Here is a 23,267-nt window from a genome sequence, read left to right as displayed (position 1 = left end):
TTATTAAAAAACCAGAAAGTCATTCTAGAATTAATCCAAAAGGAATACCTAGCAGGGTTTTTTTTTATAAGTCATAATAAGAATATGAGATGAGATTCTTAGACTATTTTTTGTTTATCAGTGGGCTGCCCCCCACAAGTTTCTAATTTTTCCAATAAAATGTAAGCATGAGCATAGACGAAAGTATTTATTCTGAACTGATTGATGATGCTTTCTGTTATATTTTCCTATAGGTGAAAATAGGATCACTAAACAGGGAGAGTGTTTTTTATTTCTTTCAGGTAGCTGAAATAACCATCTTTTAACAATATTGTCAAACTGATATGTAACATTTGGGGTACCGGTAGCTTCAAAGAAGAATTTGAGGGCATTAGCTCAAAACACTTTCCGCAGAGTAGTTTCAATTGTATCCAAATTCTTCCAGACTTTTATATTGCATCTCAAATAGCAGTACTGTATATATATCCCTGTTGTCCCTTGAAATCCTACCCTTCCTTTCACATTAGTCCAAATATTGTTAAAACCCATTCTATGGACCTGTCAGGTTTTCATTCCTGGGTGGCAATAGCAATTCTCTATTCTCCAATGCAAAGTGGGCTGACGTGCAAAAAGACGGTTGCCTCACTTCTTTCCATTATTTTCCAAGTAAGATTTTGCTTGCTCTCCGCAGCAATACTGGCTGCATTTGGCAGTGTGAAATTTTGAATTTTGAATTTCAAATGTCGACCTTTCAGAAATCAGGATGTCTTGGACAACATACACACTAAATTTAAACTTTCTAGCTGTTGGAAAAGCAATGCCAAGAGTACAGAGAGGAACTTTTTATATAAACATCAGACTGCCACAGCTTTGGTTCGATTTGGACCCTCGTTTTGCTTTCAAATGCATGCAGGCAGACTCCCTCAGTTATGGAAATCTCAACTTGAAATCAACAACATTTCAATATGTTAAGAGTTCCAAATTAAGAATGTTCCAAGATACCTGAATTCAATGACTCAAAACATAAAGGACTCTGGCTTGGTTATAACATCTCTTCATCCCATTTAATTTTCACAATAATGCTATAGGGCAGGCTAAAATGGGACATGGTAGCTTGCCCAAAGTCTTTAAGACTGAGACCCTATATGCATATTTACCTGGAAAGAAATCCCATTGAAGACAAGGGAGCTTATACCTGAGTGGATATGGACAAGATTGCTCTAATCCTAAGAACACTTACTGGGGAGTAAGTCTCACTGAACTCAGTGGGACTTACTTTTGTAGTAAAATCCTATGCATGTTTACTCAAATCAGCTTCAATGCTGGGAATCTGAAAGGGGATCTATTATAACAACGAACCTGAATTCCTGTTTCTAAAGCTCTAGCTACAGAAAGCTTATAATTCACAGTCTGTCAGTTGTTTTCACTTCTTTGTATGCTTGCTGGTAAGCATGAAAAATAAAAGGCATTTGTTACTATTTACACTTCATTATTAGAGATGCAAAGAGTAAGAAAATCAGTTTTGGCAGTAGTAAATGCAAATGAGTATAGTATAAATGCACTGCACTTTACATTTCACTAAGAGGTACTGGTACTTCCTGAACTAAAGAAGATAAACCATATTCTAGAGAGGACCGGCAGCAAATTAACTTGAAAGTTTCAAGAAGGAACACACGCCAAATAGAACAAAAATGATACCTTGTATTACATTCAGCACCTCATTTGATGATCGTTTCCCCATAATAATCAGGAAAAGTGGAAACTGATCTGTTTTCTGAGTTCGAATAGTTTGAGCTACAACGCTACCAAAGTGTCTCGTGCACATCGTTAGAAACCTGGAAAACAGAAACATTTAAAGGGGGATGGAAATTTTGTAAAGCAATGTCCACTTTGCTAAAAGAAAGGTTATTAGATGTGGACTTAGTTAGGAAGCTTCAAAAGTCCTGCTTGTTCACTTTGTAACCATATCATTGTCAATATTCCCATTTATCCTGTCAATATTTATCAAAGTCAACATTCCCATTTATCATATTCAGAGCTATAAAATTCTATCCTGCAGCAAGTTGGTTCTCATACTTAAAATAATGAATGCACCAATGCAAACTATTTTTCCCCGGAACACAAGAGAATGGAATTAGTCACAATCCAAAGAAAGACCAAGGCCAGCCCAAGACATTTCAAGGTTTAAATAGCATATTCTACTCTGCAATGTGCTGTAGAACCAGTATAACAAACTCAAAGATTGTAGTATATTTTAACAGGCCTCCTGATGATGAAATCTATAGTTTATTTTTCTGTTATTACAAATATATAAAACAATTGGGGCCTTTCAAATATGCAAAGGGGAATGACAAATTTGGTTATCCTGTAACAGCAATCCCAAGGCCAGATAAAACAAACTTTTTAGCAGGGGCAGTGTGCCTTGGCATGCACAACTAAAGTGGTTAACAGGTTAATAAATATGGGGTCTATCTACTCCAAAGGAATTGCTAAAATAAAGAACAAATAAGAGAAAAACGGGGGAGGTGAGAGAGTGCTAAATGATATGAATAAATTCCTACTCCAATAATATATCTCCATATGCTTTAACATCTGGGGAAGCAAGGCTCCTTTCATTCACTGCTGAGGCAAGCATGGACTTCTGTCACACATTCATGTCTGGTGGAATCCTCAACTTTCAGACTATTAACACTAATCATATGGCTGTTAACAGCACTTAGAACATTTAGAGCAAGCACTTAGAATGTATACACATCACACCATTTTACTATTACCTACAATAATTGTCTTGAAAGGCTTCCAGAAGTGCCGCAATGGAAGGAGGTACAACAGTGATGATGTGTGGAGTCAAGGGAAGTTTTCCTTCCATTTTAGGGTCCCACGCTCTAGTGTGAGACAACTGACTTATGCCACAGGGTGGGCAAAAAAACCCCTCCTGTCTTTTGGTCCCGCAGAGCAGGGAAGCCAAAGCGGGACACCTGGGATTGGGATCAGAAGCCTTTCATTAAGTGCATCAAATTGCACTGCATCAAATTGCAATCACAAACTTTATCAATATAGTCGCAACAACATATCTGTTGGACTCCAGGTAATATTTAACCTCAAAGACTCAGAGGAAAAAACGCATGTTCAATTGGCTTTGGAAAACTGACAATAAGAGGGACAAGTTAATCCCTACAGGGAGAGAGTTCCACACCTGGGGTGTGACGACAGAGAAGGTACCATATGAGGGTAACCTCTGGTTCATTGCATCTCCTGAAGTATTTTTGAACAAATCTTTCAAGAGTCCAACAGACTTGTTGAAATTTCTAAAAATGAATGAAACTGACTGAAGTACCACTTCCTGGGATTCAGAAGTGCTGGAATCAGTTTGCTTAAGACAAATCTCTTACTCAGGTAGAAAAAAACTTAGAATTCTGCATGCTGTTTCTAATTTTCAAACACAAAACATTTAACCATGTTTTGAGCACCAAGCTCCACTGGTTTACCAAGAGCAGGAATGATAGAGAAAGCAGTTATGATTGCAGTCATATATTCACACTTACTTGGAAGTAAGCCCAATGAACTCAATGGTTTTCACTTCTTGGACATTGTAAATTTGATTGGGTTATATACAAGGTAACTGGTATCTCAGTTGCAACTGCTACATGTGCACCACACCAGAATAAACTACAAGGCTCAAAGTAATGTAATGATGCCTTTTAGTTGCCTCTTTAGATGCTGAATTTGTCATCAAGACACAACATACAGTACCATCCTGAAAGCTTCTGTGTGCTGTTATTGTTGCATGAAGTTGTGTGGATCACTATGAACACACCAAAACATTAGGGCTCAAAACAACATGGAATGGCACCAGAAATCTATCATTTGTGACAACTCACTTCACAGAAACACCACTCCTGAATAAAAAAATTCCTTCAGTAGCACCTTAAAGACCAACACCTTAAAGAGTTATCTTTAACTCCTTAAAGAGTTGGTCTTTAAGGTGCTACTGAAGGAATTTTTTTATTTTACTTCGATCCAGACCAACACGGCTACCTACCTGTAACCACTCCTGAAATTACCATGGCTCTGTCACACTGTACTGAATGGATAATTGAACTCATCTCAAAAGGATTTAAGCAAACCTAACTTTTGCTGTACTTCACTCTTAATTTTTTCATCCAAGTGAATGAAGTATGACTATACAAATCTGCAAGTATTGTGTATTGTAGCCTTTACTAGGTATCAGCAACTAAACTTAAGAGCTTCAGAGTAAAATACAAATCTAGAAAAATAAATAACAACAGAATAAAAGTTGGGGACTTATTTAATTATGAAATAAATATACTGCTTTATACCTAGAGATAATATTTTAATATAAAACTTGTAAGTTCAATTAGTAGCAATAAAAATAAATGACTTTTACTCAAGAGTTATGCTTCTGGATATAGTACTAGCCTTCTTCACTTTCATACTTACTAGTGCAGTCTTAAAACAATAATTCTAAGCTTTTGGCCAAAAAAATGCCTTCATCCATTAGCATACTGAAGTCTGGCATTAGTATTCTTAACACGATCCTGAATAAATGAAAAAACTGATAAAGCTTTTCTCTTCCATTAGAGGACTGTTTGAAATTAGCATTTCTTTCAAGAGAAAAGGGTAGCTTATGATATGTTTTCAGATCTGAGGGTAAAAAGTAAATGTCATAATAATAATGAATTATGAAAGACCAAATGCAAATATAGAATGCTTTAATAAGATCCAATTTAATAAAGTCTGTAAAAATAATGGACTTTTAATAACACAGGTCACAAAAGGCAAAACAGTGGAAATTCTGAGGACTAGCCACTGGTACAGGCTTATTAATTCTTAATTATGTTCATGAAAGGCAACTTAAATCATGTGTTTTCTTATGCCTTATGATAATATTTTAGGTAACAACTGATCTTGAAATGTATGCACTATCTGATGAGCAAAGTCCTGTTGTCTCATGCATTAGAAGGTAAATCTATTTGAAAAGACAAGCGGCATTAAAATGTCACAGGCTGAGAAGCATTTGATATCAAAATCCAAAACAGAATCATGACACCTCGTTTCCCTATCAGCGGGAAAAATCTCAACGTCTACACTTCAGAAACCTAGAATGACAAATAATGGAAGTCAAAACTAGTTTTTCTGTTGAGTATTGCTGAAAGTCTTAAAACAAATTAGACCCAACTTTGAATCTCCACTGGCCTCATTTCAGTAGAATATATAAATTTAAGATGGAACCCACGGAACACATTTGTTTATTAAGGGTAAAATTAAAAAAAATACTGTATTTCAGACTAATGGAAGTGCATGCGTCGTCATCATTTGAATGCATCATCAGGCTGCTGAATGGAAACTAGTAGGTTGTGATGCCAGAGCCTCTCTGATGTTACTAGTGGGTGGTGTTTGGCAACTGCAGAGACTTTCAGGGTAGTTTACACTGCAAATGGACCTTGAGCTTGTTTGGAGGGGAGCGCAGCTATCGTATACCCTTGACCGAAGAACGGTACACTCCTTCTATCTGGGAAGGTCGTCCTCTTCCACCGAGCGCGCAGCTTCGGGAGGGACGCACATGGAGCAGTGAGGGAGGAAGGGGACACCCGCCTAGCCAGCCAGATCAGCCGAATCAACCCTGGCGATCAATGCATAGCTGCCAAGTTTTCCCTTTTCTCGCGAGGAAGCCTATTCAGCATAAGGGAATTTCCCTTAAAAAAGGGGAGAACTTGGCAGCTATGGATCAATGAGGTGACAGATGTCACAGCCAGATCGCCCTTACATCCACCCAGGGGAGAATGCTGAGATGAGTGCCCATGAACTATCTCATGAACTACTACCCAAGAGGGCACCACTCTACATGGAAATACTTGCGAACCACTGCCTGCTGACTGCAAGAACAGTGGAGGAAATTAACACCAAACTAGGAATGATAACGTCACTCCTGGCTGTGTTGGTGCTTTTGGTGGCCAGTAATAGCTCCCTCAATACTAATGAGAATGACTGCAGCGTTGCCCTCTCCCAAGACCACTATGCACAGGGGTGTAACCGGTCTGGATCCAACAACTGAGAGACTACAAATAGCAAAAATAACAAAAGTGAAAGTAGGGACTTGATCCTACAAAACACCCAAGTAGCTCTCAACATATATCCTTTCAACGGTATGCTGCCTTACTGGAAATCAATTGCTAGTGTGAAGAGAAACTTTAAACTTTTACTAAATACAGTATCCAGTGCAACAATCTGATTGCGATAAACCTGCTTTGCACAGACTTCCAGCACACTAGACTCATGCTGACATTTTCCGACTTGGCTACTCCTAAAAAGCTCCTGAAATATAGGGCCCTCGTACAGGACTATAATATTGAGTTGAGGAGAGTTTTTAAATACACAGAATGAAAACCAAATTTGTCGTATTGCCGGACCGACCCCAGGCAATCAATGCCCTCTTTGTCGGAGGGCACTTGCCATAGGCCTCTGGTTCATTTGGCAGGGCCATTAAGGATGGATACGCGCGATGCACCCAGCTTTAGAGCAAAAAGGCCTATTACATAAAGAACGCCAGCCCAATCTAGATAAGTCAAAGACAGGACACTCCATTAGCCCCTTGGTTGATCTCGAAATTCACCATTCACTACCCCGGCTGGAACCCGATCAGCCATCGCTCCTCCCAAGGGAAAAGCGACACACAGACAATCAGAGACAGATTTAATTGTCTTCGACAAAGACCCCCTGATTGCCTTAGCAATCAACTATGGTTTACCATGATATAGAAACTGGACCAATGATTTATTATCACAACCAAATTTAAATTCTACAGAAATTAATCTTAAGCATCAATCTGGTAAAACCAATTTGATGAGCCATGACCTGAAGGTCAGTTCTAGAATTATTTAAGGTCAATCAAATCAGCCCCTTGAAGATAAGAGACAATATATACTAACCTATCTGCTGGTTTTTTGTGGGGGTTTTTAAAGATAAAGCTTAAAAGTATCTTTCATCACAGAAGAGATGCTTTAGTGTCTTTCCAAAGCAAAAAGAATACTTGTTGAATATTAAACACGTAAGACATGTAATTATTTAACATTATTAATTTTATACTCTGCAAAGTCAACACAAGTCTCATTAAAATGTTAATTTAAGAATAACATTTTATGTATTAATATTTAAATTTTAAATGTAAAACTGAAGGATGTGATATGTAATATTTAAACAGGGCATCTATGCATGATTGTCTTAGTACAGTCTGCATGTGAACCACTTAACCCCAACTTTCTTTAAAGACAATTGCTATTTTTTACTGGGCTTACACCATATCTTGCTACATATTTCTGCAGGCAATGACACTTTTATTGCAATCAGTCCAGTCAACACTAAACTAATTGTTTCTGTTTAGGAAGTTTATTTGAAAATATTGAGATTGTTTGACGCTATGTGCCAAAGTCACTCTTCATCTGTAACTCTCAGAGTAGATACAGTTGAGCTTGATGGATTAGCCATGAAAATAATACAAAGTTAAAGAAACATATAGGCCCCACCCTGCTGTAAGTCACTATGACTAATTTACATATTACTTACTGTCCATGATTGTCACTGAAAACTATTCCACTTGTGTATCCATATGGTGTGTGTTATCCTTAAAAAGGTGTCATGGCCCACAAAACAGGTTCACCTGCTGAACAGCATCCTGAAGGGGGAGGAGGGGGAGTGACTCCACCTGCAGTTGATCAGCCTTCAAGGACTCAGAGGAGAAGGACTGGTGAGAACCAACTGGCTTCAGCCTTCTTAAGCAGTTTCCAGTAGCAGTCAATTGCTGGTAACAATGCTAGTTGTTCCTGGCCCTACCTTGCTGCGCCCTGCTCGTCTTGACCCTGGACCCCATGATCACTGGATTCCTTGACCCCTAGACTGTCTGGTCATGTGGATTGCTGTTTGCCTGACCCTAGGACTGGACCTGACTTTGGATGCTAACTCTGCCTCCAGGCATGTTCACCTCAGAGACTCTCCCACTCCACTGAGCTCAGCAACCAGACTATGACAAAAGGTCTCTGCCTTTTCTTTTTTACCAGTAGGTAGCTGTGCTGGTCTGCCGTAGTCGAAACAAAATAAAGAAATTCCTTACAGTAGCACCTTAGAGACCAACTACCTTTTTTAAAATCAGGCTACAAGTGTGGAGTATTTTAACACTAGCATCACATAGCTATGAAGCAGTTAGAATGCAAAAACTGTGCATTTAAATGTTCCTCCTCACATCATTAATAGCAGGGAAGGGTTTTGAAGTGGCAACAACAGATGGAAATTGGTCCTGAGAAGTACAACGAAGAGTGTGGTAGTTCTGTTCTCTGTAATGTGCCATTTTGCAAATCCACACAAATAGAAGAGTAACCACGGGTGAGTTAGCCCAGGAGTAATCCCTGATATTATAACCTCTTGAAGATCAGTGGCTCTGTGTCCAACTGTGAGGGATTTTAAATTCAGGTAGCATTTCAAGTATGAGGGGGGCATGACGCTGTACAGTTTGAGCCCAGAAAGGGTATTCTTATGATCCCTCTGCAAATACAGTGCTAGTTATTGCAATGTCCGATTGTCAAAGACTCCATACTTTTAAAAACTAGGTGTAATAATCTTGTTGCTTACTGTGTCCTCCTGATAAGAAAAAGGCCAAGTACCCACATAGATTCTGTTAAATGTTTTTTGTGATTTTGATAACAGAATCGTTGAGATATTACTGATGCAGCTGTAGTAGGCTTTTGTAAGTGTAAATGGAATTGTGCCCAAATGCCTTCACTTTTTTTTCCTCAGAGGCCTGCATCAGCCAACCACTCTTCTGCATCACAGCTCTTTCACAAATAGCACCACAGGATCCTATTCTTTTGCACCTTCTGCTCTACAAGTCTGAGCGATGAAAGGACTTGACACTGAAGATGTTTAGGTCACATCGTTATCAAAAAAGTCATGATGCACAGTTCTACAACAGGATTTTCCCTCTTTATAATGCCATGACAGTCCTAAGCTTTCTCAACACGGGGAGCCACTGGAGCAACTAAGGCTGCAATCCTACATGCTTCCCTTGAATTAAGTTTTATTAAATTTGTGGGCACGCAACTTAGTAAACTTAGTAGGCATGCAAAGGATTATACTGTTAATGATGTATTTAGTATAGGCTAATCAAGATGCAGATAAAATGCCGAAGGTTATAGCAGTAACGTATTTTTTAAGAAGCAAATACAACTTTATATATTTCCAGAACCTGGTCTCTATCTTGATCTGAAAACACATTGGTATTAATTTGGTAACCTCATGCAGGGATGGATTCTACATGCTACACTACATAAAAGGCTTCTTTTGAGTTAATATATTTGGATCTTAAGAGAATGTATTGCGTTAATTTCAATCCCTAAAGTTTGAAATTAAGGGCCTTCTGTACAATCCATCCAAGTATAAACGTCATTGGAGCCTTTGCACCATAGCCTAGCAAGTTTCTTTCAAAGGCAAGACTGGGAATGGTGCACATAAATCTAATGGTTATTCATGCATGTATGTTTTCTCCATGCAACAAAGAGATCAACAAGTTGTTGTTGCTGTTAAAATTAATGGCCACAAAATGGCAAAACAGTTTACTGAACGGCAAAGAGGGAGCTAATAAAGAGTTCCTTTACTCAAATTGTACAGCAGAGGAATGCATGGTCACCAACAAATCGGCATAATAATTAAAACAGTTCTGTCAGTCATCACTAACTGCATCACGCATCAGACAACCACCCAGGGCATGCCTCTAGCATCCAAACAACAACATACTAGACAGACAGCAACGCCACTGGTTATCCACAACAATTTCTTACAAACTTGCTACCTATTGAAAGAATAGCATTTTTTCCAGATATGACATACTGCAAATTTGAGTGCAAGGAAACAGTGATTTCTCTACAACAGGATATAATTATGAAGAAAAATAAATGGACTGTGAACAAAAATGAGAAATCAATACATATTTATTGTGCAATAATAATTTATTTGTGAGGAAAAGCTTTTAATTAGTTTCCATGACTCTAGTTGTAGGACTTTTCCATTCTAGATTTTGATTTTTCATTTATCTAAATACTGACCCTAAACTGATATATTTTAGAGCAGGCATTCCTTGCTGCATTGCACGATGCTTTCCTACACATACAGAATCAACACAAGGAGTAGAATACCAGCAGGCATTCATTGGTGAATGGTTTAGGAGCACTGCAACATACACCAAGGCTGGAGCAGCTTCAACAGTTCACAGTGAGGAGTTGTGATGACCCCTGCAATTGAGGGGCTATGGAGTAGGAACCCAGGACTGAGGCCACTGCTCAACTGTATGGCATGGAGTAAGATGTAGCACCACAACAGTGGAATTTCTGGAATGTACTCTTGCTTAATTCATTGACTAAAGATTCTGCACATACAATCATTTCAAGAGCAGAACAGCCTATCCTTCAGCAGTACAAGAATTCTGCATATTAATTTGTCGAAATGAGCCTAGGGAGTATGACTGGCATGCAATGTTATTTGGAGTAATTTAAACAAAAAACCAAGCCAGATCAAAGGAAGGAAAGTTGTGCACCTTTAACATTCATAAACCTATAGGTCATCAATCACAACTTTCCTTTTCTAGATGTGGAGGCCTTAATGTCCTTTTGATACATATTTCAAAACCCTAACAGGGTATCATCTCAAAGAGTATATATGTTTAAATATGGATTTTCCTTGTTTAGTAGACATATTCAGCATTACAAACAGCTCTTGCATTATCTGAATACAGGCTGTGTGAAGAGACAATCACCTTTCATCCCTTCCCTTTTTTCTTCATTTCTTGCTATTAGGAAACCATTCACAAGTGCAACCCTGAACAATGTTATGCAGTAATTATGACTACATTGACAAAGAGATGTGAACAATTACTGAGGCTGTTTTGAAACCCTATACTAATAAAGTCATTAGATGCTGCCCTTGCCATGATCCTTCTAAAAGCTTCTGAAGTTACAAGAACACACAGCATTGTTTGTAGGGACAATTGCTGCTGGCAGAATGCAAACCTTGAGTTTAACCATGCTTCAAATTGATCTTGACATTCCGTTAAGACCGCCACTAAAATCAAAAGCAAAGGAGAAAAGGAGAAAATGAGCGGGTGGGATATAATCAAGAAACAGGAGGGTTCCCTCCTCAACTTCTCTCCTCTGCTTCTTCTACAAAACAAGCCACAGAAAAAATGACAAACTTGCCTGGTAGTAAATCTTTATTTCTTAAAACATTAATTAGACTCCTGACCTGGGCACCTTTAAGCACCTTTGATAATTATGTTGTTGTAAGTAAATTGAACTGTGTTTAAATTATTATAGACAAAATAGAAGCAATTTTTTACAAACTTAGACAAAAGTCTAAGAATGGACTGCTATCTAAACAGCAACAGACCAATTCTTTTGCAAGTTACCTCTTGCTGAATTTTATTTCATTCCGTGAGAAGCCATCAGAACTGAAGGGAAGTAAGTGATGCTTAAAACTGGCTGCTGTATTTTTCATGTCTTCCAACTAAATCACGAAGTGACTTTGATTTAGAACTTGTATTTGACTTAAAATGGTTCTCTCCCACTTTCTCTACTGCCTTAAAAACATTCAGAAGTGGCACAGGCCAGACTAAAAGGGCATCTGTCATCACTTGCATGTGCATGGAGACCAGTGCATACAAAGGCGGTAAATCTACTGGTTTTCATTCAGATGAACTAGCAAAAAGGATGCATGATCTGTGAATCTGGCTAATTATTCGGTCATGGAAATAAGAAAATGTGTATGTCAATTACCCCTTTCTTAAGCTGAGACACTAAAGGAGAAAGAAACATTTTAAAATTAAGACTAGCAAGCACCGGCCAAGGAAAAGAGGATTTGAAATATTGTACCCAAGGGTTCGGGGCTAAACACAACAAACAGACATGTGTTTGGCCAATGAGTTTGATCCTGAATTGCTGATGAGGTATAACAATGTGCATAGAAATTGATATGATTCTTCAGTAGCTGCTATTATTTAACTTGCATTTTATTTAACTTGATAAATTGTGTATTTGTTGGTTTTTTATGGTTTATGTCAACCACTTTGGGTGCAAGAATAATAAACTTTATTCGCTGCTAACAATAATATAGCCATTGGGTAAGGATGAGCATCAGTGCTCCACTGTGGACTTCCTGGCCCCACATAATCTCTTTCAATCCTCCATCATAATGAGAGGAAGGTAAAATGCAATTTTAGGTCTGACTCCTTCTGCAGCGGCTCTGAATAAAGGCTGCAGAGTGAGGAAATGGAGGGGGAAAGAACCAATAGGCTGCAGTAGTAATGCACCTGGTTTGGCAATCCAATTGTCCACTGTTCAAATTGGATGATACTTTGTGGAAATATACATACAATAGCTTGGATTCTAAGTAAAGCGAGCAGAAGGAAGTTCACAGAAGGAAAGGTCCCTTCCTCCCCTATCCCAGCAGCCACCTGTGCTATCACCAACTTCAGTCTAGAGGATCAAGGGCTCCCCCTGAACAACATGAAATAAAGGTATGATGAGGGTTTCTGGAGGAGGGAGAACCCACCAAAAATCATGTCTGACCCTCCAGGTAGGAGGAACAATTTTTCTATGAATGTCTTTCCACCCACTTAAGCGTCCAATACATTTGCTTTAATTTTCAATAAAATATCTAATCTGTCCTCATACCACCAAAGTGACAGGTCCATATTAAGTTAACAGATATTTGTAGATACACATAACAAAGTCTATCAACAATCATAGCCAGGACTTTATATTTTTAATGTATTGTGTTGGGAAGATAGTAATTTAATATTACCCCATCTGTTAGATTTATATTGAAGTAGCCTTCACAATTTTCATGTGATAGCACCATGGCCTCTAGTTAGCAATTCCTCACTATCCCCATGCTGCATGAATAACCCCGCAGCCTAAGAGTAACCTACACTTATATGTACGGTATATATTAGGTATTAATTGTATTTTGACCTTCTCTACGCTCCACCTGGAATGGAAGCATGGCTGGGTGGGAGAAGAGAAGGCTCTCTCAGTGGCTGCACCCAATAGCTTACCTCATGAAATGTGGCTGGCACCCTCTGTCATTGCTTTTCACTGGTTGTTGAAGACTTTTTGCTGGCAGGCTTTTCTTTTATGAGGTAGACAATGTTGTAATGATTTTTTTAAAGCTGCTGATGTCATGTCTTTTGAAAAAATTTTTTGCTCATTTTATTAAATCGCAACCTTTACAGGCTGTAAGACACCCTGAGCAGAGTGTATTTATACTAGAAGGGTGGTTATAAAGGCTCTAATGAAATAAAATAAAATAAAAAATAGTTTGTTTATATATAGCCATTTGAAAACTGCTATCCTTTGTCATAAACTGATAGCAAAACCCAAAAATGTAAGCTTAAGCATCTTACTGGTATTTCACAATCAGGTTCTAGATCCATTGAGAATAGCTATAAAGCCTTAAACAAGCCCTTTATTAAGTGTTTCTAAAAGTGTCATAAGGAGTTAATAGGACACAGCTGTACAGACTCTTTCTAATAAGCAGCTTCTGTCGCTTTGGTCACCACAGGTGTCTCTGTAACCTGCAAACTCTTATAACCAGTGTATCAAAGTTGTGCTACTTAATAGACTTCTTTAGTAAAACACAACAAAGCAATGACATGCCTGTTGATTGTCAGTCATAAAAAAACTCCCTCAAACACAGATTTTCAAAAGAAACTACACTGCAATTTTTTGTCATTGTAAAATAAAAGAAACTAGAGAATTAAACAGAGACTAGAACAATATAACAGCAGGCAGTCGACTGAACTTAGCCACTGCAGATGGTTTAGAAATAGTGTTTCCTTCGACACCAAGTTGTGGGATAAAAGGAAAGGAGGGAACTCCCTACTCCCAGTGAATGGCAGCATGTACGATTTAGCCCAATCTCTTGTCCACATATTTTGCCGTGTTAAAAAGCATAGTTACTTCATTCATATCTGTGTTAGAAAGTACTTTTTATCCCTCTTTTCAATAGTAATTAAAACAATTAAAAGCATGGTTCAACACTGTGAGCTAATCTAAATTAAATTAAGATTATGGTAAATGCATCCAAGTAGTCTGTGGAGTATTATGCAAGAACATTGCATGTTTCAGTCTTAATTTGAAAAGTTAACTGCAATTAACTTATTTGTAAGTTACCGGGCGGCATGGTGGGGGAATGCACATGCCAGTGAACTAGTCCAATAGGAACACAAAACCATGTGATTTCTTAAGTGCTCTGTTTATATTAAGTAACAATTATCAATAACAACATGGAATGAGACCATCCTTGAAGTTAATAAAAAGGAGATCAGCTACTACAATTTTAAGATCCTTCCATCATAAAAATATATAGACATAGGCTCATTTGTACATACAATATTTTTAAAGACTATCATGATGAATGACATAACTTGCACATTCCACCAGTTACAGAAAGAACTTTGGTAAGTAACTATTGCCAGCAGACAATTAAGCCCAACAACTATATCACCATATATCACCATATGAGGAAACTTCTGTCTTTATCACAATTAGGCTGCATTTGACGAAAGTCAAATGGGTCAGATTAAATCCAGTGTAGCAATTCTGGATGTTTTTCATATTACAAAACTTTCCCACATGAGCTCAACACAGAGGCCCTTCAAACTAAACTTCCTGTGGTGTATTAAAAAACTATTAATAACAAAGAGACAGATGGGGAATGGGTGTTTGTAGACGGTTCCGATATTACACTTACATAACTACCGGTATGCAATGCAATAGATTCTATACAGTTCATCGGGATGTGGGAACAGGTTGCAACTTGCATACACACTACAGGTCCGTCCCACCGCTTTATTCCATCCCATAACTGAAAGTTCTCTCCTTTCTAAAGTCCCCATCCCAGACACAACAGATCACTGCATCAATTTGCAGGGAGTTTGTTGCACTTCCTTCTTATACGGTACCACCCTTGAACTCATTCTCCAAGTCTGAATCTTTATATAGCCAAACTGGCACCATCACGCACAAAGGGGAAGTATTATCAGGTGTGGAGAACCCAATGGTTTCCACCCAAACTGAAAAATCTTTAGGAAAACACAACCCTGAGGAAGAAACCCCCAAACAGGTAAAAGAGGACACAGAATGCTGGTTTAGTATTGGGGGCTAATAGACAGAAAATCAAGTGGAGGAAAAAGAATAGGAAAAAGAATAGTGCTGAAAGAAGGCATGACTGGTAGGCTAGAAACCTGAACTGGAGAAGGCCACACTGGCCCAGTTCACATTACATACGGTATTAAGCCATAGTTAAAATAAACTATGAAATAAGCAGGCTAGTGCATGCTTCTCAAAAGTGCATGCATTTCAAAAGTCCACATTATGCTGCTCCCCTGCTCCAGCTATGCTGGTGAGGAAACAAGCCAGACTCTGGCTTCTCATTAAGTGTACCTGCACTCATGGTTGTTTCTCTCCAAGATTTGTTCTTGGCTTACCACTCATGGATTGTTTAGGTGAAATAATCTACATATTTTTGCACACATGGAACAGCAAGCTAGCTAGTTTCCTTCCTGGCATGGAAGCAGCAGGAATGGAAGAAGAGTGAAGAATGGGCTTTGGAGCAGTGTGTACCAGCAAGCTCATTCACACTGAACTATAGTTTATTTTAACTACGGCTTAATATGATATGTTAATCAGATCACCACATCTCTTTGCTAAAGGTTCCACTTTTTGATAATAGGCTTTCCAGGTCTTCACCGGGTGATGGTGACTCTACATTTAAAATCTTCCAAGGCACCAAAAAAGGATGCAGTCATAATGCCTCTCACTAAGATATTTCGCTGGATCTCTTGCTCACTCTCCTCATTCACCTACTAACCCTGACAGATAAGAGGAAGACAATGGCCCAGGAGACTTGTGAATGAACAGAGTGGGGAAGGGTGTGTCGGACGCACAGTGGCTGCATCCTGAGAACATTAGCCTGTGAAACGTAAATATAATAATAAGAAATAATACTAATAATACCTTTATTGTGATTGTACAATATAATCACTGAACAATGTAAGATAAAGGCGGGAGGGAGGAGCAGTCCCACAATCTATTATTTAAACAGACAGTATACTATGTAACATCTATTATAAAGATACACTGAATTTCTTGAGTTCTTAAAACAGTTTAATATTCAACTCCAAATTATTTACCTTGCTCTGTTTGCTTCTTTTGTCATATCCCATGCCCAGGTTATGAAGTTCTGACTAAGGTAGGAGACGATAGATTCGGCACAAAGCATTTGAGAACAGAACACGTTGGTTAGCACACTTTCATCATGGTGGAGGTAGACAGCAAGCAGCTTTCTCTAAAAAAAACAGGGGGGGAAGTATTAGCATGATATTTTGATTTAATTGCCACACACACACACACCACACACTTTCAGATACAAGTGGAATTTCTGTCTCAGCCCTAACCAAATATTTTGGAGGCATCCTATTGATATTGCTGGAACATCCTTTCAACAATCTCAGCACCCAGCACTCCACTGCTGCTTCCATAGAAACAATTCTTTGTTTAATGGTATTTGGAGAGAAAGTGAACTACACTGTTCTTGCGATCAAGAACTCATGGCCAAAATGTTTATTTAAGAACATTTTTTCCTACAGAAATAATAATGCTGTGACTATTATATAAAAAGAAGAAAAGCCATGTTTACATTCTGTCACGATCACCAAAATTGAGTTTAGAATTTAATCAGTTGCAAATACTACTGTACAACCAATAGCTGATTTTAATGCAATGGCATCAGGATAGAAGGTTTACTATGTATTAGGGAGAGGGAGAATTAAACATGGGATGTAGCACCACATTTCCTTTTGTGCACAGCACCACAAAAAAAATCTGGATCTAGGGAAATTGTGTATTCAAAACTTTATCTGTAACTGGGGCAAAATCTCTCATTTACTTGGATTGTAGCCCTATGGAAAGAGCATTCCTGTGCAAACTAATCCCTGATTCCCAGGCCACATGGATAAAATAATATTGTGCACTGGGTAACATCCATCTGTTCACAAAAGGGGCAGAGTTCCAGCAGAAAGGGGTAAGGCAAGGCAATTTCCAGCAATTTCCCCTTCCCCAAGCAGCTCACAATGCTACCTTCCACACTGTTCTGTAGGGTCCCAACTCTGGAGCAGCATGGGGGCTATATGGGGAAATTGCCTCACCCACCACTAACCCCTAAACCCAAACTCCATTCATGGAAAGTCTCAATCTAACAGAGTACATTTATCTCATAACAACACTGATTTTTGTTTCAATTTCCTTTTCAAACTAACTAAATTGTTTACAGTAAGTTTAATAATGTTACTTATGCTATGCTGTTGCTTTATTTTACCCAACATCTCAGGGGAAATTGATAACTAACAAATTGTCTAGATTCTGAAATATGTTTGAAAATACAGTAGCTGATATAAAAAGAAAACTCACCAAAAAAATCTGATACCACACAACTCATAGCTTGGAAATGTTATATAAAATTTTACAACGTAAAATTTCATTCATTTACAATTTAGATAAATCTAAGTGTTAATTTCACAGGTAGTTTCAAATTGTAATTTCATAGGTAGTCTCGTACTGCTGGCGGTTTCACAAGGAACATTATTCCAGGAGGCTGCAGTGGCAAAGCCCACCATAGAAAGATGAGGTATACGGTAGTTCTGTTCCTAATATTTCAGCTTCTGTAGACAACAGACAAATTTAACTGAAACTTATTTAAATATTGTCTTGTAAATGAGCCCGAAAACATTACCAACCTGCAACTTTTTTCAACTAGCTTAAGAACGTAGGCGCCTGTATTTCCATGGTGGAAATGTGGGCCTCTTGGGGTTTTTAAGTGCCTTCTACCAAATTAAGTGATGTGGGGAAGATGCTTTGCTGGCTCCAGAAGAAGTGAATCCCATTCATCTGCTGCCAGCATGGGAACCAAGTGGGTTGGTGGAGCAGGGACGGCCTTGTCCAGCAGCCTGCTCAATTTCCTTACAGCAGGGGTAGGCAACCTAAGGCCCATGGCCCACAAGCAGCCCATGGGGGTCCTTTAACTGGCCCACGAGCTGCCTCTGACCTTGCCGACCCCTGCCTTATAGCCTATGGCTACCTGGCAAGCTGTTCCGACATAAGGCTGTTAAACTGCTTCTTCTTTAACAGACACAAGTAGTAATGAGCAAGCATCTTTCTTGAAAACTATTGTCTTTTTATGATACATTCAAATCTGCCCCTAAAGGAATTGGCCAAGATGCAATTAGCTCAACACATAATGTGGGTTCTGAAATTGTGTTTCTGGAAAACATTTTAAAAACAGTTTGCAATATGGCAAGGGGCAGGGGTTATAGGAAGTAAAAAATAGCACTGGGCATACCCAAAGTAACTCTTTGGATCAGAGCCAATGTATTTAACCAGCTAAAAATTGCCAGTTGAAAATAAATATGTTGAATGCATAGAAACATCTGTTCTAACAACATATTCATTTTAAATCTGCACATTTATAAAATACAGAGTTTGTGTAAGTCCTCAAAATCAATTTTAAAAGTATATAACATTTCAACAGTAGACTTTGGAAAAGGGATTAGACATTTACATTAATGTTTGTCTGCTTTAATTTAAAAAGCGATTCAAAACCAAGTACACATGCACCAGAAAAGGGCACCAATAAGCCTAACATGCACAGTTCCATATAAGTGCAGCCAACAATGTTGACTGAAACTAAACTTGAAAATCCAGGGCACTAATGCACAATATCAGGCAATAAAACAGCATCTCAGTGGTGATATTTAATTTAAAAAAGAAGAAAGAGGCAGGAGAAGATCAGGCACTGTCTGTTTTGGAGGATCAGCCATTCTGCATTTCAAAGCGTGGATCTCTGCAATATCCAGGTTACTGTGCTAGAATCTCCACTATTATATAGCAGTTGTAAGAGAGGGAGGGCAAAGATGTGTTTACTCAGTGATTAGGGCCTTAGAATAAGCCGCTAGCTCCTAGAGAGACAGCTCACCACTTATTCATTTGGGCCAATTCACAAAGCCTAGAAAGATTAAACATCCATGCTGAGAAGACAAGCGAATGCAGACGGTGAAAAAGAAATAAAAATTCTTTAAAAACTCTTAGATGACTTCATTATTTTTTCCACAAGGAAACTTTAGGAAAGTGTTTAGTTAGAGAAAAACCCACATTGACCTCTCCCTAAACCCTTAATCTTTCCTTTGTGGTGGGACTGCTTTGTGGTAAGCGGATGGCTTTGCTCTCCTCTTTTCATTGGGAGCAGAGAAAAAAAGGCTCTTGAGAAACTCCTTTCGTCCCAAAGAAACAACCCCATGAAACTGTTAAATATAAGATTCCATGTGAATGAACTTTCCAAAATATGTACAGTTTAAAGCTAGGAGTTGGGGCCAAATACTAGAAAACAAGGCAGGTGCACACGTTAGCATATGTAAATTAGAAAATGGCCAAAAAAATTTAACTACCCCCATTTATTGATCGAAATGCCATTCGGATTTCAAATCCAGATCATTCAGTTTTGCCATTTGTGTGCAGTTGATTGGATCTGTAGCTGTTACATATTGGTAAAAAGAAGAATCATATTCAGTCTCTTAGCTAAAGGTGCCTTGGAGATAGATAGATAGATAGATAGATAGATAGATAGATAGATAGATAGATAGAGATAGAGATAGATACAACACACACACACACACACACACACACACACACACACACACACACACACGAGTAGTAAAGATCCAAAAGTACTCTGGGGAGGAAATGACTACCAAATATCAAAACTTCCTTCCAATTTACCAACATTAATAACATTTTCATTTAAAATATACAGGCAACATTTAACAATAGTATGTGTACTGTAATGATTTGAGCCCGTCTTTTTCCTAATACCAAGAAACCTTGCAATTGCTACATTTCTACAAAAGAATCAATTAAAAACAAATCCACACAAACTGTTTTGGATGAAGCAGCAGCGAAATCGTAAAACACGAGAAGAAACCATCAATCAAAATGCTGAGTGGTCTTGAGGAGGTTTGCTTTTCAGTGACCAAACTCCTTAGCAAAGTTCCCGGGAATGTATTAAGATAATAGGAGCTTTGTCCCTTTAGATCTTCCTCTGTGAGGAAGTGAGGTAACAAGATTACTAAAAGGGCATTATCTGGAGAAAGTATTACTTGGAAGTGACACCACTATTTAATTCTGAGGAAGATTTTTCTTTAAAGCACCTGAGGTAGCCGCCAAAATCCAAATGGCTCACAATGTGATTTGGGGGCCTAGCTTTTGAAAATCCTACCTGAGCCTGAGTGAGTGAGGCTTAAAACATGCCTAAATTCTCTTAAATTCTCTCTGGTTAATTTTGGTTTGTTCATTTATTAAAATTATATTTAAGAGAATAATTGAGAAATTGCCATGGTTCAGTCATTAAATATCAGGTATTAGTATCTGACATGGTCTCTTTCCCTAGTGCATTGTTTCCTTTGGCAGACTTGCTTCAGAAAAGCACTTAATTTTTCAACCCAACAATCCTAAAGGGCAGAATATGCCACCATTTGAAATATATAATTTTGAAATGCTAATTGCTTCTGAATGTAGGTGAAGCTTGTTAAGAATTATAAATTATTCTTAAATCCAGATTAATTTTCTGATCTTGCATTTGCAGCTATTTCCCCCCCTTCCATCAATCTTAAGAAACCAAAGAATAAAGGGTACTAATAATAAGGTATTTAGTCATCAGCCCAAGAACAAACCAGAACGACAGATAATATCTGAACAGAATAACAAAATAACTTTAATATCCACATTTTTCATTGTTTGTGGTCAAAGCTCTTTTTAATTTTAAGTTCAAAAGTATGTAAGACTTGTTTTCTATTAAATAAAAAATATGTATGAGGTGTTTTGTTGCAGAATAACTATGTGGCCAATAAGGACTCTGTAGTCCTTATACCTTGTGCTAGAGAAAGATAGCAACTGTGAGAAGACGAGCTCTGCACATGTGAAGGGACAGCTGATTTGCTTGCATTATTGAAGGAAATGGGGAAGCTTGCTTACATATCACAAATGTACGTGACAATGCACATGGACTTCTAAACCGGAGGCAAAAACCTAATTAATCAACACCAAATATTATTTTTTGCTATTCAAAACAGGGTATTGACCAATTATCTGGACTCAAGACCCACCAACCCACGGGGCTTCCATCTTGCCAGTTTACTGGCCTTTATCTAGCTCTAGCCCATCACAGAGTCCTGGCATCAGTCCAAGGATTGCACAGCCTCTTGATTTGGCTATTTCAGATAAAAAGAGCTAGGTATCAACAGTGTACTGTTGACATTTCACCCCAAATGACTGCTTTCAATGGCTTTATATGGATGATAAACAGCATTTGGGACAAGATGGTACCCCACAGTGCCCCAAGTCCCAGGGTGGCAAAAGACAATCACCCAGCTGAAAATGACCCAACACCTTCAATATCCATCCCACCAAATCAGCTTGGAAGTATACCATGGTGGATGATATCAAAAGCCACTGAGAGATTAAGTAAAAATAACAGGTTTGCATTCTGCCAGTCCTTTTCCCAAGTAGTAGTAAATCTTTATTACAGTCACTGACCAGCACAGTAATTTGCATTACATCATTGATGTTTAAAATATGTTAAAAAAACTTTTTAAAATAAACTAAAATAACTAATCTAAAAGGGATCAATCAACCTTTGATCCTTATTTTTATATTAATTATTTACTCTGCGTCATAAATTATGATGGAATCTGGCTCTATTCAGGAGTACTTCCTGTGTAGGCGCACCGAATTCTGATAGCGTTTGCACAGAATCTTGCCACCGTAGCGGTGACCTGTGGATTAGAGTCTGAAAGGAGCCATTTAATTTGCAATTCTTCAGATTGTCCAGGTAACTCGTCAAATATCTTTAGGGTAGATTCATTTCGGAGGTCTCTGTAAAGGGAGCAACGAAAAAATACATGGGCGGTGGTCTCTATTTCTCCAGAACTGCATGGACAGTCTGTCTTCTTGGGGAACTTGTCTAAACTTCCCATATAGAAACGCTGATGGCAGTATATGAAACCTGGCCAGAGTAAATGCCCTTCTGTGTGATGGTATCTCTAAATGGGTTAGATAATCAGCTGGAAGCGACAGATATCTTTGGTCTTCCGATATTGGGAAAGATGGAACTTTATTTAAATCATTCTGCCTCTCAATGTCAATTATTCTCTGTTTGACTATATTTTTGGCTACATTGTCATACAGTCAATTTTATTACAGCAAGAGCCAGCATTTTGACTACATTGTAATTACAGGAGGTGAGGTGAGTTTGTTGAAGGCCTATAATTTGTGACTTATTTTCAATGGCTCTAGTCCATGGCGAATGATAGTTTTCTTTCAGTAACAACGGGAACCAGGCCCTGAGGACTGTGATGTAATTTCAGCCATAAATTGCACACTTGTATCCAGATTTTGGCCTCCACCTGTATCGTTCCTGTTTCTAACCGTAAGGTGGCATTTGACACATAGGGAGGTGTTTGGAGAGCCGCTCCAATAAACTTTGACTGGACTGTTTCTAATTGGATTAAACTTGGGATAGGGACATATAGTTGAGCCCCATAGAGTAGTTGAGCCTGTGCCTTCGCCTCATAAAGCTTTAATGCCGCTGGAATGTAATGGGCGCCTTTTGTTCTTAGAAATCTTATAATAGCAAAAGCGGTTTTGTTAGCTTCTGTTGTTCCTTAAACTAAATACTTAAGACTACTTTAGACTACGCCTAAATACTTAAAACTACCGGTATGCACTTGTTCAATCTTTCGACCATTTATAGTCCATGTTCGAATTTTGAGACGTTTTGCGAAGGACATTATTTTGGTCTTTTTATAGTTAATTGTAAGGAGGTTCTCTTGACAATATCCCGCCGAAGAGCCTGTCGTAATCCAACGTAGTCCTAGACAGTCCTAGACAGTTATCAGGGCATCGTCCACATATAATAGTATAGATATTTTCTTGTTTGCCAATTGGGGTGGATGGAACTCTAATTTCGATTGCGAGCAACATACCATGAGTTTGGTATTTGAATATAGCAATAGAATAAGCTGTAATAAACGAGGATCAATTGTGGAGGCTTTCAATTTTTCCCAAAGCTTGGATCGTGAAATGGAATTGAAGGCTGTTTTAAGATCTATAAAGGCTGCGAAC

General features: G+C 38.3%; 1 protein-coding gene across 2 annotated transcripts in view; it reads right to left on the bottom strand.

The window, feature by feature from the left end:
- Positions 1-23,267, bottom strand: part of FAF1 (Fas associated factor 1) — a 176,685-nt gene that overhangs the window by 37,033 nt on the left and 116,385 nt on the right. For both annotated transcript variants that reach the window (XM_035122849.3, XM_088674070.1), the window contains exons 13-14: positions 16,232-16,386; positions 1,678-1,814 (exon numbers count right to left, since the gene is read on the bottom strand). In XM_035122849.3, coding sequence (XP_034978740.1) covers positions 1,678-1,814; positions 16,232-16,386 — 292 coding nt within the window. The remainder of the gene's footprint in view (positions 1-1,677; positions 1,815-16,231; positions 16,387-23,267) is intronic.

The sequence above is a fragment of the Zootoca vivipara genome, chromosome 7 (assembly GCF_965207765.1).
Source record: "Zootoca vivipara chromosome 7, rZooViv2.hap1.1, whole genome shotgun sequence".
NCBI lineage: Eukaryota > Metazoa > Chordata > Lepidosauria > Squamata > Lacertidae > Zootoca > Zootoca vivipara.
The sequence above is the reverse complement of the archived record's forward strand: the minus strand, read 5'-3'. Positions and strand labels throughout refer to the sequence as shown.